Source organism: Haplochromis burtoni, unplaced genomic scaffold (assembly GCF_018398535.1).
Source record: "Haplochromis burtoni strain Fernald_Lab_line unplaced genomic scaffold, NCSU_Asbu1 Contig_267, whole genome shotgun sequence".
NCBI lineage: Eukaryota > Metazoa > Chordata > Actinopteri > Cichliformes > Cichlidae > Haplochromis > Haplochromis burtoni.
Genome location: NW_024582628.1, coordinates 335534 through 350102, shown reverse-complemented (window position 1 = coordinate 350102; position 14569 = coordinate 335534). Strand labels below are relative to the sequence as shown.

The 14569-nt window shown below is 41.2% G+C and overlaps 1 protein-coding gene across 2 annotated transcripts in view; it reads right to left on the bottom strand.

The window, feature by feature from the left end:
* Positions 1–12145, bottom strand: part of etv6 (ETS variant transcription factor 6) — a 29347-nt gene extending 17202 nt beyond the window's left edge. Inside the window, exons 1-2 of one of the 2 annotated variants that reach the window (XM_005939236.2) lie at positions 11795–12145; positions 7964–8093 (exon numbers count right to left, since the gene is read on the bottom strand). In XM_005939236.2, coding sequence (XP_005939298.1) covers positions 7964–8093; positions 11795–11824 — 160 coding nt within the window. In that variant the 5' untranslated portion in view covers positions 11825–12145. The remainder of the gene's footprint in view (positions 1–7963; positions 8094–11794) is intronic. The other variant, XM_005939237.2, reaches the window with a different exon arrangement.
* Between the last annotated feature and the right edge of the window lie 2424 nt (positions 12146–14569).

Sequence of the window (14569 nt, the reverse complement as noted above, 5' to 3'; positions counted from 1 at the left end):
AACCTACGTCTCTTTTGCACAACTTTGCTGCATCTCCGCTGGATCCCTGCGGCTTCGACCAAACAGCAACGAGACGACGGAGTTATTTTCAATAAAAGTTGCAAGAAGTCTTTGCAGACCCATCATGTGTAGGTGTATAATCACGCCTCAAAAACACATTTTGAGCCAAGAAAACCCTGGAATTGTTCCAGGAATTGTTTGGTTTATTTTTTTTTAATCGACAGTTTCCATTACTTTTGTTCCAAAATTTAATAATTCCAAAGTTTAAGTACAAAATTCTTATAAACACCTTGCCCCAGTCTAGTCACATGTGGTAAAAGATTTTAACTATTTTCACCTATTAGTAATACTTAGATGCTAATAATACAAGGGTCGAATACATTTTGGGTCAAAAATGACTCCAAAATTGTTCTTCTGACAGTAAGAAACCTGCTCCTTGAACTTAATGGTATCAAAAACCAGCATTGCTCAGCAAGCCAGCTGTTAGGGAAGAGTTGACGGGATGAAATGCCACTAAGGTGCAGTATAATAAAATTGGGATCCAGGTGAATAAAGGAAATAAGCTAAACTAGTCTGTATTCGAAAAAATTCTTCTTTTTTTTTTTTTAAATATCAACTCTGCAAAGTTTCCTTTTAAAAATCATAAGTCATCAAGGTCAATAGGTCATGGCCATGCTCAACATTTCAAAAGAGCCCAATCACGTCCTGTTTGGCAGGAAGTATCTCCCAAACACAGCGTTAATAAAAGCACATGGAAGGAATTTCATTAACTGGACATTTATCCAGAGGAAATGCATTCGAGTCACGTGGGCTATTTGCAGCTGAGATTAACACACAATCGGTGTGTAAAACGTGTGTGTTCGTGATGTTTCGAGTAAAGAAAGCCCACCACCACCATCGCCTTGTTAGAAACGCCATGTGGAGTGTGTCGCGGACAGGAAGAGCAGGGGGCTGCGCTCAGCTCACTCGCTGGCATGTGAAAACAGTTTCCCTTTCAGAAAAGAAAAGAGAGGAGTTAAAACACGCACACACTACACACACACACACACACACAACACACACACACACACACACAAAAACACACACACAAACACACACACACACACACACACAAACACAAAACACACACACACACAACACACACACACACACACAAAACAAAACATTTATTCAGGAAGCGCCGTCTGCCAACTCAGGAAATTCCTGAGGACAAGAGCTGCTTCCAGGGGCAGGAAATTTCCCCTCAGAAAGACCAAACACACATGCACGCACACGCAGACACACACACATACACACTTTGTGACACCAATTTCCCCACAGCAGTAAAATGGGTAATATACCACAAAGTGAGAGAGAGACCAAAGGAAGCTTGTGGGGGATTGCAGTCATGCATGGTAACACACACAAACACATACACTTAGTCATACACACGCGTCCCCCCTCACTCACACTCACACACACACACAGTATACACCTACACTACCTCTGGCAAGCTTTGCACAAAGACACAAGATTCACTCACACTCATCCACCCACTCTTACAAGCACGCATATACTAATAACACCCAGCCACCCGCTTGTGCATTTAAAACGCACAGCTGTGCAAGCGACAGACACAGAACGCACGCACACACACACACACACACACACACACACACACACACCCACACACACACAGACACACACAGACACACACACACGCAAACCAGACCAGTCTTGTTTCCATGGACATAGAGGGTTTTTTTATCTGGGAAGATATTTCTACTGTCGCAGCCAGAGTTCTTTTGTATTTAGTGTTTGGTGTAAAAAATAAAATAAATAAATAAAAATAATCGGCGTGTGTCACAGACCTTTAAATAATTCACTGTTATCTCAGTGACTAGACCCTCATTTGCGTCATTCTCAGAGTATGTAGGCGCCATGTTGGCCGATACTGCCTGGGTTGTGATTGAATTAAAAACCAAACAAATTTAGTTCATCAGTTAGCATCTGCATGGATTGATTACTGTGTGTGTGTGTGTGTGTGTGTGTGTGTGTGTGTGTGTGTGTGTGTGTGTGTGTGTTCTTTTACAACTTGTCTTGCCTTTCACACAAACTAAAGAAAACAAAAGGACATGGATGGTTGACAGCACTCCTCCGCTAGCTGTTTAAAGCTGCACATTTGTCTACTGACAGACTAATACTGCTGCATTATTCCTTTAATGGCTTGTTTTAAAGCCAAAAAAGAATCGAGTCAATTTATGTCTTCTCAAAGCAAAGTCCAAGCATTTAATTGACACATGCTCCAACAAAGCATGTCTCTTTCAACCATTTACTGAAAAACTGTAGCAGGGTTTCAACCAACGCAAACGTGTTTCCGTGCAGTACTGAGCGTTGTTCAGTGATGTTATGCACTGGTCAAATGCTGATTGGACGACAATTTGGAATAGACATAGGGAGCAACGGCAAAGATCACCAGGAATGGAAGAAATATGAAAAATACATCAAAGACCAGGAAGTACAACTCAAAAAGCATAGAACTTTGTGTTCGTATGTTATAACTTCACTTTTCTCTGCAGCTGGCTGACGGACCGACAACAGCACAAACATGAAAAGCCCACAGACCAGTTGTGCTACATATTTCTGACACTGCCCACTTCTTCTTGTCCAAAGGTCCCAATGGACTACCCATGTGCAACCACTGCTGAGCAATAAGTTCGTCAGTCAGCCTATACTCACACTTGTTACAAGCTTTTACTTCTGGACTTTACATTGCATAATTATTCAAGCTTTAGCTGGGCTTTTGATAAACAAATTCACCCAGTTTTTTTCCATAAAAGCAAAGACTAGAGATAAGATTTGAAATGTACACAGTATAACTTTTTTCCTTATAACTAATGCCACTATATAGGATATGCGATATGGGTAAAAGTATTGGGACAGGACCAATAGGATACCCCGCTGTAACAAGTCAGTTCATGAAACTTCTCCCCTCCTAGATATTCCAGGAGCAGGTGAAAGTGGTACTGCAGCGTTATAGTGGATTTAGCAACCACAGCAATAAGGTACCAGACCAAAGTTATACACCTGGGTCACTGGATACTGAAGCACATAGTGCATAAAAGTTGTCAAAGCTTTGCTGATTAAATAACTACAGAGCTCCAAACTTCCTCTGAAATGAACATCAGCACAAACAATGTGCACTGGGAGCTTCATGGCATGGGTTTCAAAATCTAAGCAGCTCCTGTAGGCGTAATGTGTTGTTGTATGTAAAGTCTTCAAAAATAAAATAAAAAACTCACAAACACCACAAAAGGAATATTGTAACGGTTTTACAGTTTGAGAATCACACACTTTGTACTGGTATAATTCTCATGTCCGTGTGGCATTTTCAAAGCTAAAGGTAGAAGATTATCTTAGCATAGCATAAAAATTCGAAATATGGGGGAAACAGCTAGCTTAATTTTGTCCGTGGCCACAAAGGCACCTACCAGCTCAGTCATATCCTTGTTCGCAACACAGGTTGGAGTTTTATTGGCAGCTAGGTGGGTATAATAACTTCCAGAAATCATGTTGCCAACAAGTGGTTACCAGGCAACCTTTGCATAAATCAGGAAGCTACTACCACAAACAAGATGGAGCGTGTTGATTACCGAGGTTTAGAGTTGCTGATAATTAGATTTTGTTAACTTTGAGATCTAAACAAACTACTTTTCCTCTGTTTACAGCGTTAAGTTAAGCTAATTAGCTCCTAGCTAAAGTTGTATATTGAAAAGATGGATATGAGAGGTCTGATTTTCCCATCTAATTATCAGCAAGAAAACCAATGAAAAGCACCTTTAAGCTTGGTCAAAGACTATGTGTGTGTATCACAATGGCAGTTATTCTAAAGGTCACTTGAGACTGGCTTCAAATACGAGTCAGTGTTTGTACAGCACCAATTGAAATACACAAAATTAAGAGAGTAAATAATTCAATAATAATAATGTCTATGGCTTAATATAAAAAATTTGGGGGGGGTTTTTGTCTCCATGAGTAATCTTCTTTCACTTCTTTTAAATGAAATATATGATATCACACAGCTTGCTGTGCAATACCAGCAGCCGGTCCAAAGACTTTGTGTTTTAGTTTTAATGAGTGGATTTATTTATTGGAGTGACTTTTAGCATTAATTAGCCTATGACTTGCTAATTAAGCTTACTAGCATTAGATAATAGCAGTACTGCAGGCTTTTATCTTTATATGGTCACTCAAGGGTGCAACAAAGACTATTTAAGTTTCAAAGTAGTGGTTCAAATAACAAGGAATGACATCATGATAGCCACATCTATCTTTTACATACAAGCTATGATTAGGTCAAACCTACCAACTGAAAGAAGCTTCAAAGTGTTTTGACTTTAAATATTTTCAAATATTTTATTTTCATAGTTTTTATTTTCTACATTTAAATTCTGTTTATTCACATATTTTATCACATCAAACCTGTTAGCATTTCAAAACTAAACCTGACTGCTTTGTATGATGTCACAAAACATGTCATTAAACATGTTGTGCAGACTTTAAAATCCAAACATGAGTGCATCTTCAGTAAATATTAATTGCTTTTTTTTTTTTTTAAATCCCTTTTTTTAGTTCTTTTTACTCCAGATGTGTTTTGTGTCTTTACATATATTTCTTTTTATATTATGCCAGCATGTAGTTACAACTTGACGTTTTTGGCCCAAAAATGTCTTCATAATGAATAAAATTCATTCACTGACATTGACGATGTTTTAACATAATGCATTTGGTAACGATTTAAACACACTGTGTTAGAGTTTACAGTGTACTGCAGTGATGTCTGACAGAAAGGGTTCAAAATTGAGCCTAGTAGCATTCTTTAGTGTGAGGAGCAGGCTGCAACTCTCCCCGATCTAATCCACTTCCTCCCCAGGAAATGGAGAAGGCGGATTTCTGCCCACACTGCAATTTCCTCCCTCATTCTTTTTCTTTCTGTCTTTTTTTCCCCTCTCCTCCTCCGCTCTCTCCTCCTCCCTCTTCTTCTCGCTCTTCCTTCCCTCTTCACCCCTCCTCCCCCCACCGTCAGAATAAATCTCCCTCTGAGTGCGGGGGTTAATGGATGACTTGTTTTCCAGCACGTGTGTTTATATAGCAAGGAAGAGAAAGGACGAGCAGAGGTGTTTTAGACCTTGCGAGCCGTGACAAAGACGTGTGGCTGGCTGTCTGAGAGAGGAGAGTGGATCCCCTTTAGCAGCAGACATAAACTAAACACTGCAGAAGAAAAAATGAAAGACGACCTGCAGATGTCTGAGTCTGCGTGAGCAACTGTGCTTGACATCTGATTAAAACAGAGTTCGACTTCCACATGTCTGCGGATGTGAAGTGACCCATCAGTTTACTCGACAGGAAACCCAATGCGGACCTGTTGAGCGTTCTTCCTTTTTCTGCAACAATACAAAAGAGGAAGTGGGCTGAGGGAATTTCCTGTGCATCTCATCCAGCTTCAGCCTGACACCCAGCCTAACGCCCCGCCAAGAGTCCTGAACTTCACACCGGCTAGAGAAAAACTAACTGGTTAAATATTGACATGTGCACCAATGAAGCAATTCAGGGTTAGTCTTTGAACTGTTAGCCTATCTCTTGGCACAGCTCCAACCCCGCCCCCTCTATGATTGGGTAAGCAATGAATGAGCAGATGCAACCAAACTCAAGTCCAGTAAAACTGTGAATGTCACCCAGTTGCTTCACCAAGTTGTTCCCAAATATATTTCATCAGACTTTCTCCTTTGCTGGTTCAACTAAAGCCGGCTAGTCACTTTCACCTTGCCCTTCACGTCACGGCTCTGGAAAGACTAGGCTGCGTCAATGCTGACCATGAAAGGTAGATGGAAGCTCTTCAACTGGTTTCAACTGATACGAACAGAGAAGGAAAGACACCCAAATGATTTTTTAAAAATTAATGCTTCCACAAAAAAGCCGCCTGACTCATATCTCACAAATATGTTCACATTCAGTCTACTTTACATTTAAAGCATCACAATAAATGCAAAGTCTTACAATCAGAAAAAAAACTGAAGAGAAAAACTTTTTTTCAAATAACAGAATCCTGCTTTTCCTGTTTTGAATTGTGACTGAGTCATCCACGATACTGCACGACATGTCCATGTCAAAATGTTCTGATATCCGTTTTCTATTTGTGTCAAAATAACCTTTCCTCACCATTCAGTGATACAGTGATAAATGCTGATAAAGGGTGTCCAGAGACCACGAGAGCCATCTGCAGTGGCTGTCAGCACGTTAGTACTGTGGCTCAAACCGGACCCACCGTCACCTCAGAAACACACCTTTAGAGTTTCAGGACTGTATCCTGCATACTCGCAGTCTGGAAGCTTAATTGCTACAACCGAATGATGTAGTTCAAGTTATTCTTTTTAGATTAGTTCCCAGTCTGCTCTGCTCTGCTACAGCCAGTGTTTCAGGGCTTACTGTTTAACTCATATTCAGACTAAGACTTACAATTTTGTGACAAGAAACTGTTTATATTCTACGATGAGATAAATGATGATCAGATTAAAGAAACTGTTTTTTTAGATTAGCATTTCTGCCTTTGCAGCCAAAGCACACTCTGATACGGCTGATCAATACTGCTGGATACAAACAGAAGCAGAAACAGAATGTTCTGGTACCAAAAACCTTCTATGCTGCCTATTTTGATTAGCAATAATCAAAATTATAAGAAATGCAAGTTTGCCAACATTACACACAACAAGTTTCAGGGTATAGAAACATAACATAACCATAGAGCTAGCAAAGTTAAGTTACAGAAGTTTTCTTTCAACAACCTCATTTTAAGTTATTGAATGACACCTTTTGCACACGTGCTCATACACTGCGGGAGAACTAGCATCGGCCAAATCAATAATGATAACATCATTATTAATAACTGAACATTGTGTATCTTGTACAACTCAGAGATCGGCTAAGTATTGGCATAAATGCAACAAAGCTAACTTGAACGTGAAAGACTAGCTGGCTAACTGCCCCCTGTGATATAATGTTAGCTAGTGTTACTTATCTTACTTGCTAACACAGGAAAACTTCCTGATATCCAGCATACCATCTATAAAGCTAGCTAACCAAAAGTTTGTAATCCCTTTATAGAGATGTCTTATATGTCTAATCTCCTCATTTTAAAGTAGTAGATTGGCCACCTGTGAGCGTGCACAGTTTTTTAAGATAATTAAATAACTAAATGTTTTCATATTAGTAAACACTTTATCCTTAAGCCACTTGGTGACCAAGGACTTATTTGGATGTTGCGTTTAAAGATGTTTAAGAAATCATCTAATTGAATGATCGGGGAACATGTAAAGTAAGGATCTTGTGTATTGAACAGACTTAATTTAAACACGGTTCCTTGTATGTTCTCTGGTCCATATTGTCTGTAGCTGTTATTGCAGTGCAGAAGGTCAGTCAGCTGTGCTCCAGTGGAAGCATGTGTTATTAAAAGCCTGACCCCAGATCTGCTTCAACGCCTCCCAGCTAAGAGACACAGCATGACCAGCTCAGCACTCATGCAGTGATAATAGCGAGTGTGCTGCCCTGACTGGATGTGATGAGTTTTAACTATTTTTATTTATTCATGTCCTCACTTTGATAGTCCATTACTTCTGCTTGCTGACCTAAACTCTCCGATGCCATCACCTCCAGAAGTTAAAACTGTGTCAGCAGGAGAGAGAGAGAGAAAAAAGCTCACCTTGACAAGGGATTTTTGAACAAATTATGAGGACAACTTCAGATCTGGTTTCCCAGATCATCACTTAGGACCAAGCGGAAACATTTCCAGAGCAAGATACCAAAAACACTGACAAAAATCAATCTGTCCTGTTCAAATGACCGGCTGATCGATGCATGTGGGAGTGACTGGTCATCCTTTTGTGTGTGTGTGTGTGTTTGTGTGTGTAAGCAAGAGAGTGTGACTCACGCAGGTGCGCAGGCAGCCTGGCAGGCTCGTCCTCCATTCGGCTGGCTGGCCTCGCGGCGGGAGCATGGACGGGGGAGGAAGTAGAGTTTGGCAGCGGGTTCGCGGAAGGACTGAAAGAGCTCCTCTCCTGCTATGAATAGACACAGAGACACAAAGCATGGCTCACAAAGCTCTGCGATGCACCGGCCCTGAACCCAAACAGCACTGCGCCGACTCGCCTCACCTCGCCGTGCACCCACACTAACGGCTAGCCTCGGTACACAGAGGAGACTGTGCGCCTGATAAACTGATGCTCTGGCCAGTTGAGCTGTGAAGTCACTTTCTGGACATCCAAATACCCAGAATGCCATGCATGCTTTAGGACATGTGTTGCACTGGACTGAGTTATGGTCCTAAACTAAGCAATACACTGACGGACAAGATGTTGACCACAGACTCTCCTGCTCTTGGTTGTCAACGACCACAGTGGATTTACATCAGAAATCATGTTTTCTGTTTAAAGACAAACTGACTAATCTATGTGGTTTTTCATGGATTAAAGATTCGGAAACAGTTAAAAATGGCACATATTTGAACAATGACAGCTTTTTGGATTTTAAAAGCATCATCTTGAAATTGTCCAGTATAAACAGCATTTCTGGTTTTCATTTTTACTTCATGAGTCAAAATGTGAGCATTACTTTCATTGCTGGACTAATCTAGAAAAGAATGAATCATATCAACACGGTAGAGCAATAAAGTTATGTTGAAATGCATGACTTTAACATCATGCATTTGGAGTTTTCGCTGTTTGCAAGGAAACAATCCTTTTCAGTGATTTCTGGGAATTTAGACACTCCACACATAAATATCTTTAGATAATAATCAGGACATAATTAACACAATTGTTAGTCAGCGTCCTCTTATGGACGTGCAAGCGAATTCTGTGTATTTGCTTTGTTTTCTTTCAGATGGTTCACTGTGGTTTGCAAAAGCTTTAAAATGACATAACAAAATGATGTCTTATTTCCTTTCAACACAAAAATCCTTTTCATGGTTAGTCAGTACATAGGTGAGACTTTCAAAGATCTGAATAACATGAACTATCGCCTAAGAATTTCTCAGTCAATAGTCGGGCAACAATGGGAGTTTTTCCACTGGTTTCTGCTGCTTGAATGTAAAGATTTTGTGCATTTTTATGAGAAATCTACAAGGTTTGAACTCTGTAAATCACACTGCTTTGATTGTATTAATACCACTGTGCAACATTAAACGGTTAAAGCAGCTGTATTCTCCACGATGCTCTGACGTTTTAAGACACTCAGCCCTGCTACTGTTTATGGCGTGCATCGAACGCAGGCTAAAGGTATGAGGTTTTCCAGTTAACTGTAATTTTCTGTTGACTGGTTTCCTTTCCTGCAAAGCATGATTCCACCTTGGTTTCTTGAGGAAATGAAGCTCAGGGTTTTTTTAGTTAGTTTTTTTTTTGTTTTTGTTTTTCTTGCCGTTTCACCTTCCAACCTGTTGTCACCACCCAGCTACTTCGAGACCTGCACAACAACTACATGTACCAGGAATTTCCTGTGGAACCCCAGCAATAATCTTCCAGTCTTCTATTTCCTCGTCTCAGAGGCAGAAGGCCTTTCTCTTGACATTCAGCTGTCTAAAAATTCAGCTGCCTGCGTCTTCACACAGCTTTGCCTGGGTCTGTGAAAACGCGACCTCTGGGACCAACGGAAAGTGATTTGCGACAGAGCCGAAGGTGAGGGGGAGTCGTCCTCGCTCACTCTGACGGTAAAAGTTCTCAGAGGGAAGTTCTGATCATTCCTCAGCAATCGTGCCCTGACATCAGACTCAGTAATGAGCAGACATCCCTCACAAACAAAACATTGTTTTTCGTTTTCAGTTACTGGACAGTGAGCATTGCTTTGAGCTATTTCAGTCTGACCTTGGCACCTCAAATAATATTTCTATTATTACATGTCCCAGTTACAGTGATAGACTTGGATTTTTGACTAATGTCCAAAAATAAAAGCACAAAGCCAGTTTTAGTGTGACAAAAACAATAATCGGATCAAAAAATTGTTGCAGGTTAATCAGCTATTTTTAGCATTCAGTCTCTGCTGATCAATATTGTCTCCTTGTCTTCATGCTGCAACCATGTATCATCTTCATTAATGATTAATCGATGGATCACACAGATCACAACATGCTCTTGGAAAGCACAAACTGGGTTTAAGCTGTTTACACCCAGTATGACCACCGGCTACAAAAGCCAAAATATTAGAGACACACTGATATATCAGCTGATATTGGTCGCATTCACCAAAACTGATGGCAGTCAATGACATTTACTTTTATTATCAGTTTTACATTATTATGCTGTCATCAGACATTTAGCCAAAGTCTTTATAGTTCCCTTATTTCTTTTGAATCAATAGCGATATTTGGCGATTTAAAGATTTTAAAAAATGCAGTGTGCCCTCTAGAGGTCACACTACGAAATGTCAACACTCACAACACGTTTCTCATCTTTAAGCTGTGTACAAGCTGTGGGTATTCAAAGTGCAGAATGAATATAAGCTCAACTTTTAGGCGACCAGTAAAAGTAACTATCAGTGAGAACACAGAATACCACGAGTGACTTATAACCTGGTAGTGAATGCATTAAACGCTTACCTAGAAAACTGGAGCCTGGAATGTCCACAAGTAACCAAGCGCCAGCTTTAAAGCTATGCGCAATAAGCAAATCACTTCCAGTGCGGACACAGCTTCAATTTTTCTTTTAAATCAGCTGCTTTTAATGCGAATTCCAATAGACCAGCAAATAGCTAACTTAGCCCAGTATAGGCCAACAGATAAATTGGTTGGTATCTAATTTTTTCAGACAATAATTTTATTCCTTTAATTTTATATCCTTTTAAAAAGGATAAATAAAAACAACACAAAACACACAAACAAAAACAGAGTAAACACTGGCCTAGCATCAGTATCGGTTTGTTGTTTGCAGTTAGCTAGCTGTGTGTTTGTCGATAAAATAACTGTTCCAAATTTGTGTGAAGGCCTTTAAAACATATAAGTTGCTTTTTATAAATATGTCTCTTCTTATCCCAGGGAATAAAAAACACTTTTTCAATAAATATATAAAATATCGGTATTGGTATCTGTCTAAAATGTCACAACTGGTGCACTTTATTAAATGCCTGCATTTGCCTGCAAACAGTTGCTATCAGAAAAAACATTTATTTGCATTGAATCATGTTGCATAATGATGCATGCACCTCTAATGCAGCCTTTGCCTTTTTTATGTATCTGTTTTTGATTAATTCCTCGTCGTTGAAAAAGGGAGGAAAAATCAACCATTCCCCCTCCACCGTACACTGTCTTTAGATGAATAGTTCAGTTCAGCTCTAGAACAAGCGTTTGCTTATCCATTAAGTCCTGCTTCAGATGCAGTCCTAACACCCACCTTCAGCTCATATAGTTAAAGGGGGGAAAGCTTTTTTTTTTTTACTGATGCTACAGATACATGCAGGTTGCAACTCGTTCGCCCCCCGATCTCTGCTTACTTTTTTTTGGGGGGGGGGGGGGGTCGTCGGTAAGTCACACAGTCACACAGTCACGACTTCTTCCAATCATGAGCAGAGTGGAGGCGAACTCAGAGCGTGGAGCCGCGAGCAACAGATGACTAGCAAAACAAACTGAATGGCGCTGTACAGCAGTCTGCGGGAGGTGATACAACCCTGGCGGCTCTATCACACGCAGCGGAGACTCAAACCAAACAGTTGAAATTGTCTCCTGAAGACAAACGAGGGAGCGCGTTAAAAGGGGAGAGTGAGCGGACGGTGTTACCTTGTTCGCAGCGGAGGAGGATTCAGACATTATCTCCAGTCAACTTCTCTCCACTTTTCCGTCGCGCGCTGTTCTTTATCTTCTTTCCTTTCTTATAGAAACCCGCACAGCTGCAGCGCGAGCGGCAGCCCGACTGCTCGGCTTGTGTTTGTGGGAGAAGTTGTTTTTTTCATGTAGCCCGCTTCTTTTCCCTTTTTTTTTCTTCCTCCTCCTTCCTTTATTTGCTGGCCGGGTCCATAGCGTGGTCGTCGGTGTGAAAACTTCTTTTGTCTGCGTGTGTTTTCCCTTCACATGTCGGCAGCGCGCTGGTTAATAATCCCTTCCTGGAAGAGCGAGACCGAAGAGAGAGAGAGCTCGGCGGACACCTCTCTCTCTCTCTCTCGCTTTCTCTCACTCTCTCTCTCTCATTGATCTGGACGTGTGTAAAACGGCGAAATGACGTGAATTCCCAGCATTGAGCCTTGCCCCCTTTTAAAGGGAAACCCAAAGCAGGAAATCGCAGGCAGGTCGCGTTGCTACACACACAACTGCAGGCGAAGAGGCTAAAAAGACAGACTTGTTTTTGTTTTTTATTTGCCTTTTCTTTTAAATCAAAGCTTAAGGCAAATGCGGTTACACAACATGCTAAAGCCTCACGCTTTAATTAGGCAGACACAAAAATGCGAGTGAGCGTAGAAGGAATACATGGATTTAATATGAGATGAATTAGTTCACATTTACTGTAAAATCACTTCTGCTTAACTCATACTTTTTAAATCCCTTGTGCGAAAGGTGTGACTGTAGTAATACTATAAGAAACAAACATAAGACTAAAAAGAATTTTAAAGTATTTGTTGTCAAGTGATTCAAAGAACTAGGCCACACCTCACTGGGCTGTTTTGGGGGTTTTTTACGTTTGCTTTTTTAGCTTTATGAGAAAAAGCATATAGACTGTATGTTGAAAATGGACACAGCTACCTCAGAGCTCTGTGTTTGGAAAAAGAGATGAAAAACAGGATTTGTTTGGTTCTAAGCCAAAACAGCATTCTGCCTCTTTTATTTTTGCCTAAAATCATCCCTGCATTCAGTGAGTCACAAATACACAACATTGGTAGCACAGATTAAAAGATTTACGGTTTCGCTACCATTTAAGCTCAGTGCTAACTCAGGTTAACTGGAGATTGCTGGTGCTACTCTGACTTGAGGGGGGCTTTCCATATTGAACTCAGAATTTCTAATGTTTTCGGACTACATCATGACCTTAGAACTGAAGAAGCTTCTCGGATGAGAGGTGAAACGTCTTCAAGCAACTTAAAGAAGTCCAGACGCATTTCTTTGCAAGCTCCTTTGACTACGATGACCTGGATGACTGAGAATCTTCACAGACACACCATGATATGTTACGTGGACCGTGTGTTCTACTTGCATTCTTTCCAATGGCCAGCAGGGGGCTACTCCTCTGAACGGATATTTAGAGATTTAAAAATCTAATATGGGTTATGACAATGCAGTTTGAAAACAATCTTGTTTTAGTGTCGTAACTTATTGTGGCTTACTCTTTTACACTCTACTCCCTTGGTTGCAAATTCATACCATTTAGCTCTGAAGTCAGATATTGGAGGGGGTGTGATGTAACACTGAGTTAAGAGCAGTAATAAAGTCAAAAAAGCAAGGAAATGTGTGGCTTATTTAGCAAGTCACAAATGCCTAAGATTAGTGGTGCACTTTTCAAGTATTCCAGCGTTATTAAAGCTTACGTGCACTCCTGTGATCTTCTTTTATTAAGTAGGCATTGGTGCTGCTTTAACTTTCCTAGATGGAAGTCCGGCTTGAGTGAGCATTCCAGCTGAATGATTCTGTTTTTCAAATGGGACGCACCAACAGAGATCCCCTGCACCGTGACGTCAGTAAACACATTTTTCTGATGACTTTATGACATTCATTCTGTAAACTAAACCTGTAAACTAAACTAAACCTGCCTGCCTGGTGGCTTGGATCTCCGACTACCTCACCGACAGACCACAGTACGTCAGGCTGAAGGACATCACGTCTGACACTGTGGTCAGCAGCACAGGAGCACCACAGGGAACTGTGCTGTCCCCTCTTCTCTTCACCCTGTACACCTCTGACTTCTGCTACAACTCTGAATTATGCCACATTCAGAAGTTTGCAGACGACACAGCCATCATGGGGTGTATCTGGGATGATCAGGAAGAGGAGTACAGAAGTCTGGTGAGGAACTTTGTCGCATGGAGTCACACAAACCACCTGCAACTCAACACCTCAAAGACTAAGGAACTGGTTGTGGACTTCGGGAGGTCCAGAGACAGGTCCACTGCCGGTTCAGATAGAGGGGGAGGAGGTGGAGGTGGTCAACAAGTACAAGTACCTCGGGCTGTGGGTGGACAATAAACTGGACTGGTCATGCAACACAGAGCACCTGTATAAAAAAGCCCAAAGCCGACTGTACTTCCTCAGGAGGCTGAGGTCTTTTAACATCTGCAGGAAGCTCCTGAGGATGTTTTACCAGTCGGTGGTTGCTGGAGTACTTTTCTATGCTGTGGTGTGCTGGGGGAGCAGCACAGCAAAGAAGGACTCATCCAGGCTGGAGAAACTGATCAGGAGGGCTAGCTCTGTGGTCGGCATGAAGCTGGACACTCTGGTGACAGTGGCAGAGAAAAGGACATCTAAAGAAACTGATGGACATTATGGACAATGCCAGGCATCCTCTGCACACGGCCATTAACAACCAGAAGAGTCTGTTCAGTGACAGGTTGCTTCTCCCCAAGACAAGAA